This window comes from Hydractinia symbiolongicarpus, chromosome 11 (genome assembly GCF_029227915.1).
Source record: "Hydractinia symbiolongicarpus strain clone_291-10 chromosome 11, HSymV2.1, whole genome shotgun sequence".
NCBI lineage: Eukaryota > Metazoa > Cnidaria > Hydrozoa > Anthoathecata > Hydractiniidae > Hydractinia > Hydractinia symbiolongicarpus.
In genome coordinates, this window is record NC_079885.1 from 13,072,305 (window position 1) to 13,093,558 (window position 21,254).

Here is a 21,254-nt window from a genome sequence, read left to right on the forward strand (position 1 = left end):
GCAAAGACTGCAAGAAGAGCAAACAGTCAGAATAAATGGCTACTCTTGCGATCATGGCAGGAAGGGCACTGATTAACGCACTCGCGTTCAGCGGTAGAAATTTCCTATTCAGTAAACTTGCAGGGCATGGCGAGGCGGAACGCAAAAGGCACGACGAAGCAATAGAAAAATTGCAATCAGGCACAGTGGGTACAAGACCGACAGAAAAATTAAATAAAATTTACTACATGCCGGAACACCTCTAGACTGGACGGAAAGCTATCAAATTATTCGCCTCAGAAGCTGGCCTATCCAAAAAGAAGGTCACTCATTGGTTGAGTAGACAACTCTTTTTTCTACGGCTTATCAAAGGCCCAAAACGTATCGATTATCCCCATTTCACCATTACGGGACCCAACGAGATGCATCAGTTTGACATATTGTACATGCCCCACGATACGGTATATGGAAACACCTACAAATACATCCTGACAGACATTCACGTGGCTTCAAGGTACAAGGTAGCTAGGCCATTGCGTACCAAAAAGGCTAGTGAGGTCGCAGATATGCTGAAGGATATCTACAAGGCAGGACCTCTTCGATACCCCAAAACCTTTCAATGTGACAATGGTAGTGAATTCAAATCAAGTGTAACAAAGCTACTAGAGGACAAGGGGTGGAGATTAAACGGGCTACTACCAAATATCACCATACATACGGCCTTTGTAGAGAGCTACAACAAAGTACTCGCGGAAAGACTCTTTAAACCCCACGATGCGCAAGAGTTGGTTTCTAACAAGACGTCAAGCACTTAGGTCAATCACCTGTACACTATCGTCAAAAGTCTCAACAATACAAAGACTGCCATGATTGGCATGAAACCTAGCAGGGCGATCAAACTACTGGAGGTACCACTTGCGAAACGCCAGCAATATCCTGAGGAAACCCCCCTACCTGAGGATGGCCTCTCTCTACCTGCTACAACCAGGAGAGGGGCATGACGATTCGAAAAGACGCGCAACTGACGCCTTTTGGAGCCAACATACTTACAGTTTGGATCGTATCGTAGCGGGTAGTCGTGTTTTGTACTATTTAAAAGACGGGCCTGATCGTAGCTTCGTGTCGGAGGAATTGATGCTTATTCCTGAAGATGTTTAGGTACCTTCAGAGGATGTTAAGGCTTGGTAATAGTTCTTCAGGCGTTTATCTAGATTCTCGGCCCAATTTTCATCATTCGGATCTCGCAGATAATCCAAAGGATGTAGTGTATAGAACGGATACCCATAGACGATACCTTTGATAACATTGGGTTCATTTTCCAGATCAATATCGACTAAGCGTCTATCTTCTATAGCAAACATGAGTATGTCGCCTATTGTTGCTAAATCCCATAGCTTCAATTCCTTATCTTTGATGACATGGTAACAGATTGCACCATAGTTGTTCTCTTTAACATCAACAATATGCAGCCCTAGACGTTGAATATCAGCCTCTAGATCCTCGTCGATCTCGCTTCTCGCAAATGTTGCCCATGCTTTTTTCCCTGATGCTACCCTGTTTAAAAGCTCTTTATCATTGGGGTGCTCAAACCCCTTGTAGTATAGTCCATCTCGAAACCTAAAATTTTCCAGGCAGGTAGGACAATAACCAGCCCCAGGTACTTGAATATTGTAATCATTTGTGAATTGTTGTGTTTTTATGTATGCCTCCATCTTTTGATATTTCATGATATTTTTAGCTTTTAGCATGAAGCCAAACGGGTCAAAAATGATAATTTTACTACTCCTGTGATAGTAAAATTAGTGCCTCCTAGTCTTCTAGTGTCGAAACAACCAAATCGTATAGGTCATCTCGAGTAAGGTCAATAAGCCTGAAATTGTTTCTGTAACGCTCCACATGCTCCTCCTCTTCAAACCGAATAAAGGAGTGTATACTGTTGGGGTTGTCTGATGACTACAATCTCTTCTGCGTTTGGGTAGTTGTCCTTGAACCACCATCTCTTGGTCTTGATGTTACGCCTCTGCACACGCGTGCAGTAATAGGGAAGATGATGGTACTCGTCGTCGTCCTGTGCACTGTGCTTGCGATGGATTATGATGACGTTGTCTTTACCTAGATCTTGGGCATGTGGTACATGTCTTTCTGGAAGCCTTCCATTTTCCTGGGTCTGTACCTCGAGTTCATCCCCCAGCACCACGAGCTGCTTGTCTCGGTCGTCTAGATCGTCCTCGAGTATAGCGACGGCTATATCCATGTCCTCAATGGTCTCCTGTAGTTTTTCCACACCCTTCCCAGCCAACCATTTTGTCAAAGCGACGGCCTTGGGTTTTCTTGATTTGACAACAATCCCTAGGGCGCAATCTAGCGTGACAAAGACGTCATGCGGATTTTTCCCTCCCCCTAGCATACCCGACCGGGGTGGGGTGGCACCGTCCTCACTTTTTCCTACAATTTGTTGCCTTGTTATAGTTTCCTCAGCCAAATATTAAAAATTGCGCGCTATGTCAGCAATACCAAAAAAGCCTTCCCAGATCAGCTCTTTTGAACAGAGGCTGATTTTGCCCATCGAAGAGAGTCTCGATGGCTCCGGCAGGTACTGTGTTGAATAAGGCGAGTTGTGAAGACATTTTAATATACAAGGGGTCAACCAGAAGATTTCACCTGTAATTTTACTACCGGATAGTAAAATTAACGTCGGTAAGTGAAGGGTTTATAGCCCCTCCCCCACAAGTCACTCGAGAACCTTAAAAGTCCTAGGGTGCTCCAATCTCATGTTTAGATTTTTCAACCCAACCCTGATCTCATCTCAATCGGATATCATATTAGTCTCTTCATTAATAAGCTTCATGTCAGATTTTTCGTTTGGATACCACAAAAACAGGGCTTTTTTCTGTCTCCTCAAATTTCTAGGCAAGACAGTGTACGACTGCGTGAGTAGCCACAAACTATGCTTCCTGTGCCTACCACTGAAGGCAAGCTCAAGTAACTGCTGACTTTTTTTATCGAGGCTCTCGTCAGCTATACAGCCATCAACTATGAATAGACTCTCTTCACCTGCGAGTAACGACGACAATTTTTGGTCCATTCAAACAGTTGGTCCTTAGGACCGATCAGGAACACGTTATTGTCTCTCCATAGCGAGGCTCTCTCAAGGTATGTCTTATTCCATCTAATTGTTGGACATAAAATAACGATATTGTAATAGTGGTGCCTGTATTCATTTTCCAACAAATCCAGGACATGCTGAGTCTTCCCCCAGCTTGTGGGCCCTGTAAAAATACAGGTATGTGGGTCCCTTACGACGTCTAGCATCATTTTATTGATAACACCATTTTTTATTATGTACTTTTGGGTACGTCGCGGCGCAGGTAAATCAAATCCACACGCCGCCGTGATTGTTCACCAAAGACCCAGGCAGGCAGGGCAGAACTTGGTCTTTCGAGTATTTTATTCGAGGGGTAGAGGGTTAAACTCCAGCTAACCATCCAGGTACCGCAATGCCTTGCGTTACCTTTGATGATTAGTGCCTTTTCCTGGCTTATTGGGCAGGGTGCGAGGTTAAAAAAAGGCATCTTGATGGGTGTTTTCAACAGTTTGATGTACCGAGGTACGATGTCGTATGTGAACAGGGTATAGAGGCGTAGGTAATTTTCCTGTTGGGCCTTTTTAATTTCTTTATCAATTCTGATGGGGTCCATTTATTTAGGCTTTGGAACAATACTCGCGGGAATCCAACCCTTCTTCACCGCCATTTCGCGACTCGCTCTCCCTGTGGCAAAATAGGCCACCATCTCGAGGACATCATTGGTATCCATCTTGGTAGAGGGGCGTGAAATGCCCAAGAATTTCTCACCTGCTAGGCTTTAGGCAAAGGTGAAAGATAGATCTACGACAGTCTCATAGAGCATATCTAAAATTTCCTTCTCCTTGGGGGTTACGTTGCTTTCCATGTGAGCTTTGCTTGTCATTTATTTGGAGCGTTTTAAAAATTGAAATTTGAGACTAAGCTTTGCTCTGTTGGGGCTCGGGATGAATCGCGGGCTTGTGGGGTTTGTTTGCAAACTTGTACCACCACACCCCAACCCCTATGGCAAGCACGGCAAGCGTTCCCACACCATAAAGGTAGACCGACAGTACGGAACTGGTCCCAGAAGAGGTTTTGACTGTAGGTTCTACAGTACCCTCTTGTTGTCTAAGTTCTTCCTTCCTCTTCTGATGCTTCACTGGTTTTGTAATGATTCGCTCTTGTTGTCCTTGTTCTTCACCCATTTCTTATAACTCCTAGAACCAGAAATTTTACTGCCTGATCTTCAGGAATGATCTTCCTTAGTCTCCTCTTCCTCTTTTTTGCTCATATGCCGGGCTGTATGCCCAACCACTAAAATTGGAGCTAGACATCTACCAGTTGTATAATAGACTAGTACGCCCAGGTCCGTCATGGCGTCTCGAAAAATAGGATCTTCCTCGATGTCTTTTCGGAGGTCTTCGACACTGTCGATCTTCACGAAATTTCCAATCAAATTTGCGTACAGATTGACTACGTGAGTAGTTAACGCCTTGGCTGTCTTCTCTCCCTTCTCTTGGAGCTCACGTTGAACGTACTCAGCATGTACCTTGCCGATAGCTTCATCAGGAGCCTTATCAATAAAACCTTCTGTACATTTTTTTGGCAAGAGATTTCCTTTGCCCTTACGCAGGGCTTCTTTTAAGGCTTGGCGCTTATCCGTAGGCTGTCGAACGTGTTCAAAAGATTCTGCGGAGGTGTCGTCGAAAATACTCGCGAGCTGACTCATTCTCTTTATTGTATGGCGATAACGAAAAAGACATAAGCGATCAGGGCATAAGGTAGTATTACGGTGATATACAAGCACACTTCCATGGTTTTATTCTCGGGCGTCTGCCCGACGGTAATGTCCACGGGCTAGTTTTGTAATTTGGTTTGGTTGCACGAACCTTTTGTCATCTGCCCTGTTAAGTGCTAACTTGTTCACCTTTTGGGTATATATTTGATGGTTCTTGCTCTGAAATAACACCTGACTTTTGTATATATCAACGCCTTCCTCCAAATAGTCGTCAAATGTAATAGACTTTTTGGTAATGCACTTCTTTACACCCTTTGCTTTCCTGTCACCACCCTCTTTTGTTAGACTCTCGTAGGCATAGAGTTTTGTTCTCGGCGTTATAAACTCCGTCATAATTTTCCCTACTAGTTCGTCCTTCATCAGGCCAACGACCTTTTTGTTTTCCCCGATAGGAAGAGGTCTATTATCATCCTTGTTGTAGGCACTCGTGTCAAAACGTGTCTCGACAACCTGCGCAATGTCAAGATAAAAGTCCTCTGTTCGAATGTGGTAAACGAACTTGATACCATATTTGGGCTGCATGAAATCATGATGAAATTCGTACATGATTAGCTTTGACAAATCGAGGATCGCCTGACCAATGTATACGGGCTTGTTCATCTTGACCTCCGTCTTGCCCATCTCTACACCTAGGAGGTGCTTACTGAACCGGCTTCCACCTTTAAAGTTGAGCTTCATGACAAGCTTCATATATTTGTCCTCGTTGGTAACCAGCTGAATGTTTCGATGTTTCCGGATATTTTCCATAGTCTTACCGAACACTGAGAGGTTCATGAACTTGTAAAAATCCTTCTCGAAGTCATTCCTGGAAGCAGTTCTCAACCTCGTGTTTCGATCGATGTACCCTTTTAACCAGGGCTTTTGGTTAAACTGAATGACTCTATACACCTTCTTCAGCTCAAGCCCGTACTTTATAGCTTCGTGGAGAGCTTTGATATGCACTACATACCCAAGCTTGTCTTTTAAATTTGGTATCAGTTTTTCGACTTTGTTGATCACTATGCGTTCAGGTAAAAATGGTAACTCGTTATGTGTGTCTTGAAACCTTTCAGGATAGTCGATATCTACCTCGAGGAAGTATCCATACTTGTTCTTTTCAACAAGTTTCGCGATTCGCTTTTCAGTAAATTCCTCAACGTTGGTCCATTTGAAGCCATCCGTTGGTAGGTCTTGACACATGGCCCATCCGTATAGGTTATTGGCATCTAGGTACTGCAGGTAAGAGGATGCGTCATCCGGGTTATACTGATCACCCCATATACTTGTTGTTTGCCTTGGCATAGGGATGTACCGCCTGAATTATACCTCCTCGGATACCTTTTTCCATCATCAATAGCATGTTGGGATCCGTGAGGAGCTCTAACCTTATCCCGGTATACTTGACTGCCGCCTTCCATGCCAGGTCATGTGCTGAGTAAAAGTGCGCAGGATCAAGCTTATAGTTTTCCAAGCACACGTCTTAAAACGTTTCAAAAACGTCGGCCAATAGCAGGACGTCTGTGGTGAGGTAAACATCATAGTAGTCACCCATGGTAACCTCATCATCCTCTGGGGTGATACGATTCCATACTTTTTCTCGCATGTTCGTAATCCTCGTCACTAATCCCATTCATGTTTAGCTTGCTGTAAAATGATTCCTTGGTGGTAGCTCCAACTCTTCAAATCGCTGCCAATCATCCATGCAGTCGTACGGATAGAGACCCTTTCTGCGCATGAGTTGAAACGTGTCATCCTTTTTGAAAAAGCAATGGAGATTTTTGCACTGTTCGTCGGTAAGGTTGCTTGCCAATTTATCCAGGCTTGATGCCATGAATCTACAGCTATCGATGAATCTGAGGTCTATGGTCTTATAGACCTCACCATCACCATACCCCATACCCGCAAATGGTACCTTAATTTTAACATTGAAGCTGATGTACTTTTCAGAATTTTCAGCGATACAACCAATGTCCTGTGTGTTATACTTTTCCCCCAATTCCCGGATGAAGAGATGCGCATCGTACCCACTTAAGTTATGGAAGATCACAGGTATATGGCTTGGTATCTTGTATTTGAGATTACAGTTGTTATGCGCAGCGCCTCTATATAACCCCGTATAGTGACAATGGTCCCGGACCTAACGGTTATTCACGTTGTTAAACGGCTTCACGCAGATGTGGCATTCCGTGGCCTCGCTATGTTCCCTTTTAAACACCTTTGGTAGTTCCAACATTGGTTGTTGCGGGAATGTCTTATATAGCCGCTTCACTTCGTCTTCCAGATGACCAACGAACCGCGTGATACAATGGATCTGGTACATTTCCGTATGCAAATGTACAATATGTACACCATCCAGATGGTACATGCTTGTTCAGCTTTTTCATCTTCATACTCCACTGGTATTAGTGTGCTTTCAAAGTCCGCGTATATTGCAAAGGGCACCTTGAATTGGATCTGACCATCCCTGTATTTTAACCATTTTTCACCTTCTTTTGGCATCGTGATTTTAACCGCCTCGTGGTCCTTGCAGTAGTGATAATGCTTGTCCCTCGATTCAACCGTGTTGAAGGCTTGAAGGCAGTTTAGGCAAAAAAGCATTAATTTTGTGTTCTTTGAGGTCTCACTACCTAATAGTCGCGATAGACTCTTGACAGCTGTGTAGTGGGTCTTTTTACCATCCGTGATAAGCAGCTGATTCACCAGCCTGTTACGCTTAATGTTGTGCGAGGATTGCTGCAGGATGTTTATCTTCTTTCTCATTACATACAAAACGTTCACCGCAATGTCCGTGTTGTTCTTCTCAAACTTGGATATGTCTTTGATGGTTGTAGGGAACTCTATATCCTGCCAATTGTAGAGAGGAATATATCGCTGCATCTGAGATATTCGATTCGGGTTCTTTCCGATCTCTGCATGGTGTAGGGATGCTATGACGCCACGCTTGAAACATGCTTCGTCCTCATTTTTTTGGTTGATGATAGTCTTTTTCGAGGCTCTCCATGCAGGTAACTCTATGTAAGAGGAACCCCTCGTTAGTTGTATGGAAATCTACATCTAGGTGTAGAATTCTATCAATAGTAAATCCACTCCGGGGTAATGCCGGATGTTTTACGTGTGTTTTGATTAATGTAAACATTTTATCCAGTGCATCATCCACGTCGCTACCCTGGAAAATTTCCGTTATATTACTATTAAAAGGTTCATCTACCCTGGTATACTCATTATCTTTTACTTCCGATGTCGGCACTATTTTCTTCTTCCACATGATCCACAGGGACATCTGTACCTTTGCCGAGTCCATATCTCTTACCTGCTCCTCGATCAAGGTTTTCACGTTGGTTTAACCATCGTTATACACCCGTCAACATCAGCCTTTTCTATACCAGGAATGCGGAAACTTCGAAATGTCTTACGCAGCACGTGCTTATGTTCCCGGGGCGTAAAATCTTGCCCTGGCCGATCATATAGATTTTGAATATCTTCGAGGTAGTCTTCTTCAGCCTCTTCTTTCACTTCTCATGAAGCGTAGGTCTCGCGATGATGTTAGTCGCACTATCATAGAGATTCTTAACTTTACGCTTAAAGGCCGCATAGGTTCTCCTGACTCCCTTTTTTATAGGCTTGGGAACAGCGTCCACTAACTAGTTGTACCATCCTCGCATCTTGGTTTTCACGACCGAACGATTTTTTGAAATCTCCTGTTTTTCAAATACATCCATGGCCTCCGGTGTTGGTATTATTGTCACGGGTCTAATTGGTTTTCGTTGTCCAACCCTCCTAGGTGGTCTCTGTGGTTGATCTTCCAGCAAAGAAACCAATTCGGCCTTGCGTAGCTTGTAGTAACCGGTCAACCAACGGCTTTTCGCGATATCGCGTAATTCTTTTACAGTGTGCTTGTTCATTGTTTTATTGTATATGAATTTGATTGTCAGTGAAATACAAGGATGGTCAAAACTAGCACAGTCATTTCTGACATAGTTGGTCGCGTTGCGCATGCGTTAATTGTCAGCGGATTTTTGCTGATTGTCAGCAGTCATGTAACTGGAATTTACCTTGATGTGTGCCAAAAATTTTACTCATTTGAGACATGATTTACCTCGTTATGCGTGAATAAGCACAGCATGTTGGGACTTGCCTCTGTACATGTTGGATAGTAAGGATTTGTTGTGTTTGATCATGCGTGCGCGTGTTCGCGTGTGCAACTGTGCCAGAACATACATTTCTCTATCTCTACAAGGTTTTAATTTTCTTTGGTAAATGGGTTGCTGACGTCATCAAAATAAAAATGACGCTTCTTTTTCCTTTTTAACTGCACAATTTGGGTAAGTTTTCCAAACCTGGGTCCTCTAAGCCGTTTTGAAATGAACGGGTTGATGACGTCATCAAACATCCTTCAAACCCCAATATCTTTGCAACTGTTTGTCAAAAGTACATGATCCTATACATTTCTTGATCAGCGTTTCAAGATCTTTACGATGAAGGCAACAGGTATACAAATCTTTAAAAAAAATTATGCTTTGGCGGATCTTCGCTGACGTCAGCCAATTTTTTAAACCCTAATATCTCCTTAGGCGTTTGTGGAAAACGCATGATCCTAAACATTATTTTGATCAGCGTATCAACCTCTACACATTACAGGCAAAGAATACACTAACTTTCGCCAATTCTTTTTTTAACTGCACTGCTGACATTAGCAAAACAACTAAAACAACCTATTTTTCTATTATTCTTCTGCCTAAGTGGATTTTTTCACGGCCTTATCGACTAGTTTAATATAAGATGCTAGTCTTTAATCCCTAACATTGTGCAACGGTTTGTCTTGCTTATTAAGTTATTAAGTAGTAATTAACTACATCAAACACATCCACTTTGCCTGTTACAGATAGACACACATACTTTTCGTATCATTATATAGATGAGAAAAATTTATTAACCTCATAGAAAACTTTGAAAAAAACAGAACCTTGGACTGAATATTAATATAAAGGGTTACGCCCGCCGAAACAGCGTTCCTATGTTCGGCATGTGAAAGGAATTACAGAGGAGTCTCGCTAGATGAAAAAATGAAAATAATTAAAACAACAAATTTTGATGTTGATTCGCATGTCAAGGAATATCATAAATATAAAAGAATAACAATTGGCAAGGTTTTACGACAGAAAGGGAGCCAGGAAATTTGGTTGACAAATATGCCGTTTTTGTTAAGAAAAGTAATAAAATTGTTGGACATCTTCCGCTAGGAAAAACTGTTTTTTTTACTTTTTTTGAGAGCAGATAAATATGGTTGCAATGTCTTGGTAACGGGGAAACATGTAAAGTTAGGTGACGATGATGGGATGCAAGTTCCATGTACTTTGAACTTAATTGGTCGAAAAAAATTTATTGATGTTTTACAGAAAACATAAAAGTTAGTATTAAAAAATAAATTATTTTCTGAGAGATATATTTGTACAAATTTTACCTTCGTTTTCACCTGTTTAGCTGCATGAAAATTGCTATAATAACCCAATTCTTTGGCATACATGCGGGCTTCTCTTTTACAAGTTGTCGTCTTTTGAAATGGTTTGACTCCGTTTTGACAAAAAACACTGGAGTACAACACCGTCGAGTTTATAAAAAGTTCTCTCTTAATTTTTGCTATAGATAAAGATTGTAAATTGTCCCAAGGGACTATAAATTATTTCGAGACAGCGGAAAGTTCGAGATAGCGGAAAATTCTAGATAGCGGAAAATTCTAGATAGCGGAATGTTCGAGAAAGCGATATTCAAGAAGGCGCATACTCGATATAGTGCGACTCCACTGTAAGTGCAGAGTGATGAAGAGTATTGCGACGAAAGTGAGAACGATGCCTTAGCCTGCGGTTTTCCGTAACGCACAATCGGACGAAAACGAAATACAAGATTCTTTGCTACGTCCTTACCCAGCCTGTACCAGTAGTTCTCTATCATACTTTATGAACATTTAACGTTTAAAATACAAGAACCTACGGAAATCGTCACCACAACTCGTAGCGTAATATCTCGTGTACACAGCAAAACGATATTATGTAAAATTAGATCGGTGAACAAACATATCTATATTATAATACCCGTATACGTCTGTCCGTCTGTGTGTCTGTATGTCACGCAAAATGGTAACCACAGTAGCGAGACACACAAAATGCGGTAAATAAACAACGAAGAACCCGTGGATGTATCCACGGGCTACCGACTAGTTTAAACATATTTTCAGTAAAATGGTTATGGTTAATTATGCAAAAAAATGTTATATTTTTCCTAGCAACGGTTAACCATGGCAACTAATCGATTAAAGTTTTACCTTAATTTTGGTTTACGTCACATACTATGATATACTTATCAAATAAATTTAGAAAAGACAGTTCTTTGTTACAATTGGCTACCTATTATTACAACTAAGTTTAATTTTGTGAATATTTATAAAATGTCTACTTGCGCTTAGGTTTAAAAATAAAGAAATAAAAGTAGTGGTAGAAAGCATTCTTTCTTTCAGCCTTCCAACAAGTAAGAAACACGAAGTGCATGGACCATCCTCTTCCCCAGGATTTGTTGCCTGATGTCAAAGCCTGGCCTCGATGTGAAAAAGACAAGAATATTAACAGATTAAATAGTATTTTAAAACGAGTTTTATATAAGATTAATAATTTTCAAAAGATGTTTTGATCAACGCTGCCAGAAACTATGGCAATTTTTAATCTCAGTACACCGAGTTCTTCCGTTTCAGCATAGGTCCTGCGTAAATTTCGGTTTAGGCTCTTCTTTTACGTATAGAGGGCTTCTCTATTCTATTGGTACGATGAGGAATTTACAGGCTCTGCGCGCTATTTTTTTGAAGAATCTTTGTAATTCAAATTTACTTTAGAACGCGCTGTAAAATATATAAACAAACTTCGCCTAACCAGGCCAGCTCGCCTCATATAAACGTAAAAAAAAAATCCGGGCTCGCCCAATCAGACCAGCCCGGTTAACCGTAGGTTTTCAAACATTCCAACCATAGAATAATATAATAATAATTTCCATACAGAAAGTGGTTACACCAAGTTTTGTACAGATTATGTGTTTGAAAATTGCAGAAAATTGAGTCAGATGCTAACACATTTAAACAGCACAATGAAGGTATAACATTGAAAGTTTAAAAATTAACAAAAACATAATTTATAACTAAAAAATATGTTAACATGCCATGTTTACCTTCTCTCTATCGTCATAGCAACGATCGAAACAGATACGATTAAAAAGGTAACAAAGACAAATATGGCACATATCAATGCTATGGCGTGGAAAAATTCACTTAAAAGTTTTTTTGCTGTAAATAATAAAGAAGATAATGATGAAGATGGTGGAGATAATTTTGATACAGAATTCAAAGTCCTCTGCATCGGCGATTCCTTAACAGAAGGTTACTATGGTATTTTACATCATTATCATCCATATACCATGAAGTTACAAGAAATGATAACGAACAGTTTGGGAAATCGAGTCAAGGTGTACACGCGTGGAAAAGGAGGCGAAAAAGTTCACGAAGAAATGATGGAACGTTTAAGGAGTGAACTGAATCAAACTGAGTATGATTGAATTTCCGCGCCCAAAGGCGTAGGAAATTCTTTAAAACCGTCGTTTTTTCTTTTGGAGCATTTTTTGAGAAAAAATCGACCCTGGGATTTCACGTTCCTCTGATTTTTTGATACCTAAATGTCATTTTAGGCCAAAATTGGTTCAAAAATTAAAACTACTTTATTTTCCACAATATTTGGCACAGTTAACAAAAAAGTATACTGAACATGATGGTGACATCAAAATTTCGATTTTTGGCCACCTTAAATGTCATTTTAGGCCAAAATTGGTCCCAAAATTAAAACTACTTTATTTTCCACAATATTTGGCACAGTTAACAAAAAAAGTATGCTGAACATGATGATTACATCAAAATTTCTATTTTTGGCCACTTTAAATGTCATTTTAGGCCAAACTTGGTCCAAAAATTAAAACTACTTTATTTTCCACAAAATTTGGCACAGTAAACAAAAAAAGTATGCTGAACATGATGGTGACATCAAAATTTCGATTTTTGGCCACCTTAAATGTCATTTTAGGCCAAAATTGGTCCAAAAATTAAAACTACTTTATTTTCTACAATATTTGGCACAGTTAACAAAAAAGTATGCTGAACATGATGGTGACATCAAAACTTCTATTTTTGGCCACTTTAAATGTCATTTTAGGCCAAAATTGGTCCAAAAATTCAAACTACTTTATTTTCCACAAAATTTGGCACAGTTAACAAAAAAAGTATGCTGAACATGATGGTGACATCAAAATTTCGATTTTTGGCCACCTTAAATGTCATTTTAGGCCAAAATTGGTCCAAAAATTAAAACTACTTTATTTTCTACAATATTTGGCACAGTTAACAAAAAAAGTATGCTGAACATGATGGTGACATCAAAATTTCTATTTTTGGCCACTTTAAATGTCATTTTAGGCCAAAATTGGTCCAAAAATTAAAACTACTTTATTTTCCACAAAATTTGGCAAAGTTAAGAAAAAAAGTATGCTGAACATGATGGTGACATCAAAATTTCTATTTTTGGCCACTTTAAATGTCATTTTAGGCCAAAATTGGTCTAAAAATTAAAACTACTTTATTTTCGACAAAATTTGGCACAGTTAATAAAGAAAGTATGCTGAACATGATGGTGGCATCAAAATTTTGTTTTTTTGTCAACTAAATGCCGTTTAAGACCATAAACGTTTCAATCGGAAGACCACTTTCAACCATGAATGATAGGCTATAATTTTTGTTCGCAATTTCTTTTATAGTGTGAGTTTATTATGACACGTTTTGTTTTGTTTGCGTTTGTCGTAAGATGTAATGTCACTTGTGTGTTTTATCTTCAGAGCTTCAAGCACCAAACCTCTTCGAATCTTTGGCACGATAACACAACGAATTAGCAGGTTGTCATCAAATATTTTGGTAGCGAGCGGAAATTCTTAGAGACCCCAGGGCTTCTTGTTTAGTTTTGATAATGGGAGGTGTGAATGATTTGGTCAACCTCGACTGCATCAATGAGATAGATCTATTCAAGGACATAAAAACTCTGCACTCGTTGGCTCATAAAAGAGGCGTCAAGACCGTTGCCATGACGATTTTAGAGGCTTACGTGAAAGAGGAGAAATTAAGTTACGTAGATAGTAAAGAGTTTGAGAAATTAAGAATAAGCATAAATCAGAAAATAAAAGCAATGAATGAAACTGAAGTAATGTTGGTTTGCGATACTGCCATGTTGTTTCCTTATAAATCCTTGTCCGACACAATGAAGAATTATTTATGGACCAATGATAAAGTTCATCCAACACCGCGTGGTTATGATCAGTTAGGAAGAGTTATATTTCACTGTATTTATGAAAAAATTAGGTCAGAGTTAAAAGTAACAAATAATCTGCTCTGATAATACATTTATGCTAGTGACAAGCTATTATTTTTATCGATACCTATCTGTGCTTTATCTCTCGAGGTTTTGATTTCGGGAAGGACTGGGAACTGGAATATTCGCCCTTCCATGTCATTGCCATTGCCATTCTGGTTCACATGTCGCAAATGACCAATAAGCACCAAAAGCTTAAATAATTGCTTAGGACACAGAGGAAGCTTGTTTGGATGAACACACCATTTATTAATTACATAGCATATGAGAACGTATCTCACAATATGTTGTCGGATATACCATACATGGATATACACATAGATGAAACAGACTTTTATTTTTTTTATTTTTTATTGCGTTTTTAATTTAATTTTACAACCTTGCAAGTACTCAAATAAAATACAATTTTCCAGGAAAGGGAAATTTTTTAAATAAGAACTCGTACAAATAGGCGTCCACCCTATGAGTTTAAAGATCTAATAGGCGTTTGTTAATTTTTAAATCCCTCCCCCATGTTTATTTATCTTCCCTTTCATTTATTATTTATTAAAATGAGTATAGTATCCAGCCTATTTACATCTTCCTGTAATCAAATCGAAATAGTATGTCAAAATGCATGTAGTCTGAATTAAAGAATCACATTAACAAACTGGTTTAATTTTCAGTTTTGCAAAACTCTTACACATTTCCATCGATATTAATTTTACCATAAAATTTTGGTAGTTTTCGTGTTAACGTAGGACCGAGTAGAAAGGTAGAGAAAAAACTTTTTCTGTTAAGATACAAAATGGTAAAATATTGGGCTCGTTTCCGTTTTCAAATAAATTTAAAAAGGTAAACCAAAAATCATGCTATTATTTCATAAAAATTAATAAACTTCTATAGACCACTTTCCGCGTGACGTAGTTGTTTTGATTTTATTTTGAGAACAATGGGCATGCGCGCACTTTTATGTTGGTCAAAAAGCAGAACTCGCACAGGGTAAAATGGTTATAAATGCAGATTAAAGACTTTTTTGGATAGCTAAGATCCAAGAGGAACTGGAATTAAATTTTAACTATATTCTTCTAATTTCTTAACTAATTTTTTGCGAATATTTCTTATTTGGATGGATTTATTTATATTTTCTGCCTACAGAAATGCTTGCGCATGTGCATAAAAACCTTTTTTAACTTTTGTAAACATTGGCAAGTCATCTATTGATTGCTAGCCGTCTTTTTCTATACTTGTGTTCAGTCAAGCCTAAGGTATTTTATTCTGTTTAAACTGTCCATTATAATATAACTAAATAAAAAACCTTTCTACACAACCTCATTTTCATGATAAGCCCTATTTCCGCGTTTCGCAGAAGAGAAGAAATGAAAAAAAGAACAATTCAATTTTGGCCGAGAAGTTTTGGATATACTTAATGGCACCGTTCATAACATCAACACCGATCTAAATAAAAACAAAAAAAGGCGCTCTCAGAAGGTCAGAGACTAATTTTTACGCAAATAAAATCGATTCCATTTTCAGACAGGGAAAACTGGGTGGCAGTTAACGGATACCTGAGCGACGAATTACCATCTGATTCTGAAGACTAAAATATATATAAAATCAGCCAATATGAAAATCAAAATACGAAAGATGATTTATTAACAAAAATTTGAAGGGCAAAAAAAAAAAGTTTTTAAAGTAAGTACCATCCTTACCTAAGTAATAACCCAACAAAGCTGAATAATCGTACATGGTGGATATGTGGAAAAACAGACCAGTTTGTCAACTCGTGCTATAAAAAGCTTGGAAAAAAGGAAATTGCGACACCTGTACCACAAAACAATTAACAAACTGTCAATTTTATAAATTTTGTTATTCAATTTGTTAGGGTCACGAGATTGGGATGCAGACGCCAACTATGGGAAAGATCCCTTAGTGGCAGGAAAAATTAACAGCCAATACTGAATTTTGGAAAAATTATTTGCAAAGGAGGGGGCTCTGCATTGAGAAAGGTCAAAAGAGGCTACAAATTAACTTTTGCACAACGTCCTCCACCATTTGCGGCTCCGAAATATAAGTTAAGTCTTTGTCACCCTAAGTTTGTTACTTCTGCAATCAAAGAACTTTTAATACATGGGGTAAAAAGTAGTTGAAATCATCCCATACTTTTGTAATCCATTAACGGTTACTGCAGGAGAAAAATTACGGTTATGATTCAACAAGATTTAGAATCTCCATGGTTTTAAAATTATTACAAAACTTATGATTTTAAGGTGGCTTCAGATAAAGAAATTGTGTTTATCGGCTGACTGTGTTTGAAGGAATTAGAAAGAAGGTATTATTCCTGAACTTGACCCTTCAAACAGTAACTTAACTAAAACAATAATTACCGTCTTTGACTAACCAACACAGCAACTCAAAAACATTTTAAATAAACGAGACCAAGACCTTTCAAATTTATTAGTTATAAATCAATTTGTTTCCATAAGACGTCAAGAACACATACGGGGTTTCTCCAAAAAGAGTGTTTTAAAAAAATATGGACAAGCAAACTCTTAGCATGGACAAGCGAATTCTTAAGTCTGAACTCCTTTTTATACTGCGAATATAAAAAAAATGGCTAATATGCAACTAAAAATAATCTCTGCTTGTATCAGATAAACTTGATACTTCTTTGTTGTCACTCATTCTGACACCATACTTTTACAACATATACTTCAAAATCTTTATTTTTGTTTATACGAACTATATTAAAAAACAACTATCTATTATAACAGGATGTATTCACACAAGGGAAACAAGCACTTTAGTCAAAACATAGTTAGTAGGAAAAGACTGGTTAGGAAGGGCGGCGCTTCAAAGCGCGTATCCTTTCGTTGCGGTTTTGAAGTACTCACGTGACAATATCGGTGCATGGAATCCTTCAAATGGTAGCGAAAGTGCCATGAATACACCCATTTCTTAGAATTTGCAGAGAAGTTATGTAAGTTTCTGAGCAATGCCTGGATTATGGAAAATGGAGAGAGAACTGGCTTAACATAATTACGAAGTCAAGAGTTGTCGATCAACTCTTCAGAAAACAGTTAGAAAACGACATTGTGTACAATGTAAAAGCATTTTAAAAGTGAAGATATTGATACTTGTACATACAGTAGAACTTTGTCCAGAGAATCATTTTTGAAATACTATACAATTCCTTTTCACTTTCTTTAAGTTCCATCACAAAAGGGACCTGGTGAAAAGAGATTGATATTTGGAGCTTTACCAGAGTTGGATTTGCCAAAAAAAAGTTGTGCCTTACATGTTTGTAGTACTTCTCAATCAAGTGAAACTAAGAGAAACCTGTTATCTATCATATCAACACTTATATGTTTGAATACCTAAACTCAAATCTTAGGCGCAATAGAATGTTAATATTGGAAATGACAAAACTGTCCCTAGGATGTTTGATCCCCAATATGTTATACCAAAGTTTGAAATTCAAATTGACTTGAGTATGGGTTTTTCTGTATCTGTATTCGGGTGTTTTTTACCAGAGTCTCATGAAATCTTCAAACAGAGTAGAAGATATACATATAAGAAATGTGAATGTAATAGATTTAGTTTGCTGTGGTGAAGAAGCTACAATTTGTACTGGGATGCCAGAATATTCACCTGACCTTTCGATCCATGCAATTCCGAAGTGCAATAATACGGATTTCGATGAAACACCATTTAACCAGTATAACTGCCATATGAATTGTCTTTTATTACACTCAAGTGATATATGTGACTCTTGTTCAAAATATATTAAAAATAAGTCTTTTTCTACTTACTATGGTGAAAATAAAAGGCAAGTTTTCGAATGCTCTTCTTGAATGTCTCACTTTAAACCTCCTTGCTTTTACGTAGAGGTTTTGATTTCACACAACAGATCAAAACACATTCAAATTTATTGATAAACAACGAAGACCTACTTTGTGTGCGAATATTTCCAACTGGGAAAGTCCCTAAATAAATTTAATGTACATATTGTATCCCTATACTGAATAACCAGTAAGCTGGGGGAATTCTTAGTAGATTTTGGTATGCTAAGCTATTTCTGTTATCTCCATAGTCTAGGCAAAAAATACTTGGCATAAGATTTAATTTATGTAACTTATAAGGTAAATATAGTGTCATTTTGGGAATTTTAAGAGAGACAATAAGCTAGGAAAACCCCTCATAAATTTTGATAATGCTGAGCTTAATTTGAGATCTCGATATGTCACAAAAAATGTTCCCAAAGTTTTATCCTTATAACTTATGGATTAAATATAGTGACATTTTGGGGAAATTGTAAAGGTCCTGTGGTCTAAGCCCCCGAGGTTAAACTAGCTGACCACTCGAAAGCGAATGTAAGTGATATCAGTAACGTCTTAGAAATGCTAAAAATTTTATAGCTTCTGCAATGAAATTGCATGTAATCAGATCCCCGACTGTAATGCTCACGTCAAGACCTTGGTTATTGGTCACCTCGATAGTATTTAGGCCAAAATTGGTTAAAAAACTAAAAATACTTTGTTTTCAAAAAATTAGGCTCGGAACAAAGTAATTCGTAATCAAAGTTTTAGCCACGTTGACCTCTTGTTTTAAATTGCGAAGTTTTCCGAATCCTTCATTGTTTGATGCGCTTGCTGGGTTGTCCTGTTTGAGATCAAAATTTATTTTTCTGCTGCTTTTGTTATTAAAATTAGCTGGCTTGTGGCTGAAAAGGTGGTTAATGCGTAAGGAGGAGGAAGTAACCTATTTCTTCCGTTCAAGGTACAACCTAAAGACCTAACAAGCCCTGGAGACAAGGTTTCCCACTTCATAGCAACATGCCTTATGTTTTGGACACCTCAAGTTAGGAGGTAATTGCAGCTCACGTTACTATTAATAGAAGCTTTTAAAAGTTCTCTTTCGTAAACGAAGATACTTATGGTAGCTTTCTTGAAGATTTTGGAGGACAACATACACCCCTTAGAGACATGCCGCCTGAAGATTTTTATCTATGCACTGTCGCACACCTCGTAAATTTATTTTTATTTTCATTCATGAAAAGTAATAGGAAGGAGCTCTTAATTGACACTTGCTTTGAAATGTGTTAGACATCGCATTATTTATAACATTCTAAATTTCAAATAATATTTATAAAAATATGTTGGTTTATTTTTGTATTAACAATCCTGTTTCTGTCTCAACATAAAAATATATTAGAAAATAAGACAAGCAAAGAATAACAAGCATGTATATAAACGATACAAAAGACTTATAAAATCGATACTATGCAACCATACACGATTCTTCCGATTTGATTATAACCTTCCATCGTTGGATGAATGAAGTCTTTTGACCACCAAGCTCGTTTTTCAGCTTCCGTCAACGAAGCTAATGGAAATTTGCGAGCTAAGTCACATGGGATCGTCCAGTTTGATGAATAGTTTCTAATTTTTTCATTCAAACTTCCCCACACTACTAGGAATTGATCATAATTCGCATACACTTGCCTACTAAGTGGCATATGCGTCTCCGGTATAGTCATGCTTACTGTTGAAACACCAAATGAATGACACAACTCATGTAAAGAAATGACTTCTTTAAAAATATCAACACTTATGTCTAATTTTATAAGATCGTTAAGACCTCCTAATATAATAACCAGATCCAAGGGTTTCTCAGTCACCAAAAGTTTCTGCAAACGTGCATACATTTGATGGACCTTTTCTCCTCCAATGCCTCTTGTTATAAGCTCAAATTCGTCAGCAATATTAGTGTTAAGCAACTTTGATAATTGAATCGAAAACGGGTGGTAAACATGTCGGTCACCATAATATCCAGACGTTAAAGAGTCGCCAATACATAAAATCCGGATTTTATTATAATGTCCAGTTGAATTATTAAGTAGTGAAAGCGACGGGCTAGGCGTTTGTTGCAATGTTCCTACATCATGATTGTTAGGTTGAGCTGGGGGTGCGTAGGGTGTTTGCTGATAATAATCTTGAGGTTGTATCATGTAAGTTGCTGGTGGCTGTGGTGAAAGTGCGTATGAAATTGTCTGTTGCTGTAGGGCGTTTGGGACAGTAAAACCTGTACCATAATTGTTTGTTTTTATATTATTATATGGTGATTCTGAAAGCTGTTGAAACGGTAATTGTCCAACTGCGTTTGATGTATAAGGTAATCGCATTTCCTGATTATTCTGGCCTGTATTGAAACCATAGTTTACGTTTTGGTCTGTATTCAAACCGATGTTTTGAACAGGCTTATTCAACTCATTCTCATTATTGTGCTGACCATACATATTTTTGAGTTCCTCGTTAATTTCATTGACTATATGTGAGTTATCTAAGCCATTATTTCTATCTGTGGCCTGATTAAAGAACGGAATAGAATTATAGTCTTTCTCATTTGGGTAAGGCGACACATGCGTACTTATCTCCTGATTTTCGGATGATGCAGAAGCACCACGAGGTATGTACACCATCGCGTTACCAATATTTCCATTTTTAACTAAACTTTTCGTAAGATCGTACAGCGTCTGTTTTGCTGCTTTGATATCTTCGGTTGATGAATGACTTTGCTGCGATGCTGTTTCATACGATGGTTTTCTGAGCTGCAATCCCGTCTCATCAGATTCATGTTTCTTGTAGAATCCGGTTTTACCTAGTGCATAATTTCTTTGGCCTGAAGGATCATCTTTAGTCTGATCCCGCAATGGTTCCACTAGCTGCATCTCTGTGTTTAACTCATGCAGGTGCTTATCATCTGAGAGTTTATTTGACAACCCATGAGCAGCTGGTAGTTGATTACTGTGTGTAAGCAGCGACGGTAAGAATGCATTATTTAAAGCATCGTCCTCTAGTTCATTTTTAAGATGTTCATCGTTGTTTTCATCGTGTACCAACATATTCCCTTTTTCACCATGACTCGGCACATTTTCTTTTTCCGGTTTTAAATTTCCATCTGAATGTTCTTCTGATATTGTGGGATGCGGTTCTGCTTCAGATTTTTTTGT

At 38.2% G+C, this 21,254-nt stretch overlaps 2 protein-coding genes across 2 annotated transcripts; both read left to right on the forward strand.

Annotated features, from left to right (window-relative positions):
• Positions 1-11,948: 11,948 nt before the first annotated feature.
• LOC130614497 (uncharacterized) lies at positions 11,949-14,886 on the forward strand. Its single transcript, XM_057435925.1, has 2 exons — positions 11,949-12,403; positions 13,737-14,886. The coding sequence occupies exons 1-2, from the start codon at positions 12,009-12,011 to the stop codon at positions 13,831-13,833; spliced, it is 492 nt and encodes a 163-aa protein (XP_057291908.1). The 5' UTR covers positions 11,949-12,008; the 3' UTR covers positions 13,834-14,886.
• Positions 13,865-14,287, forward strand: LOC130613450 (uncharacterized). The gene has a single exon (XM_057434793.1). It carries the CDS (start codon positions 13,865-13,867, stop codon positions 14,285-14,287), a length of 423 nt encoding a protein of 140 aa, XP_057290776.1.
• Positions 14,887-21,254: the final 6,368 nt, after the last annotated feature.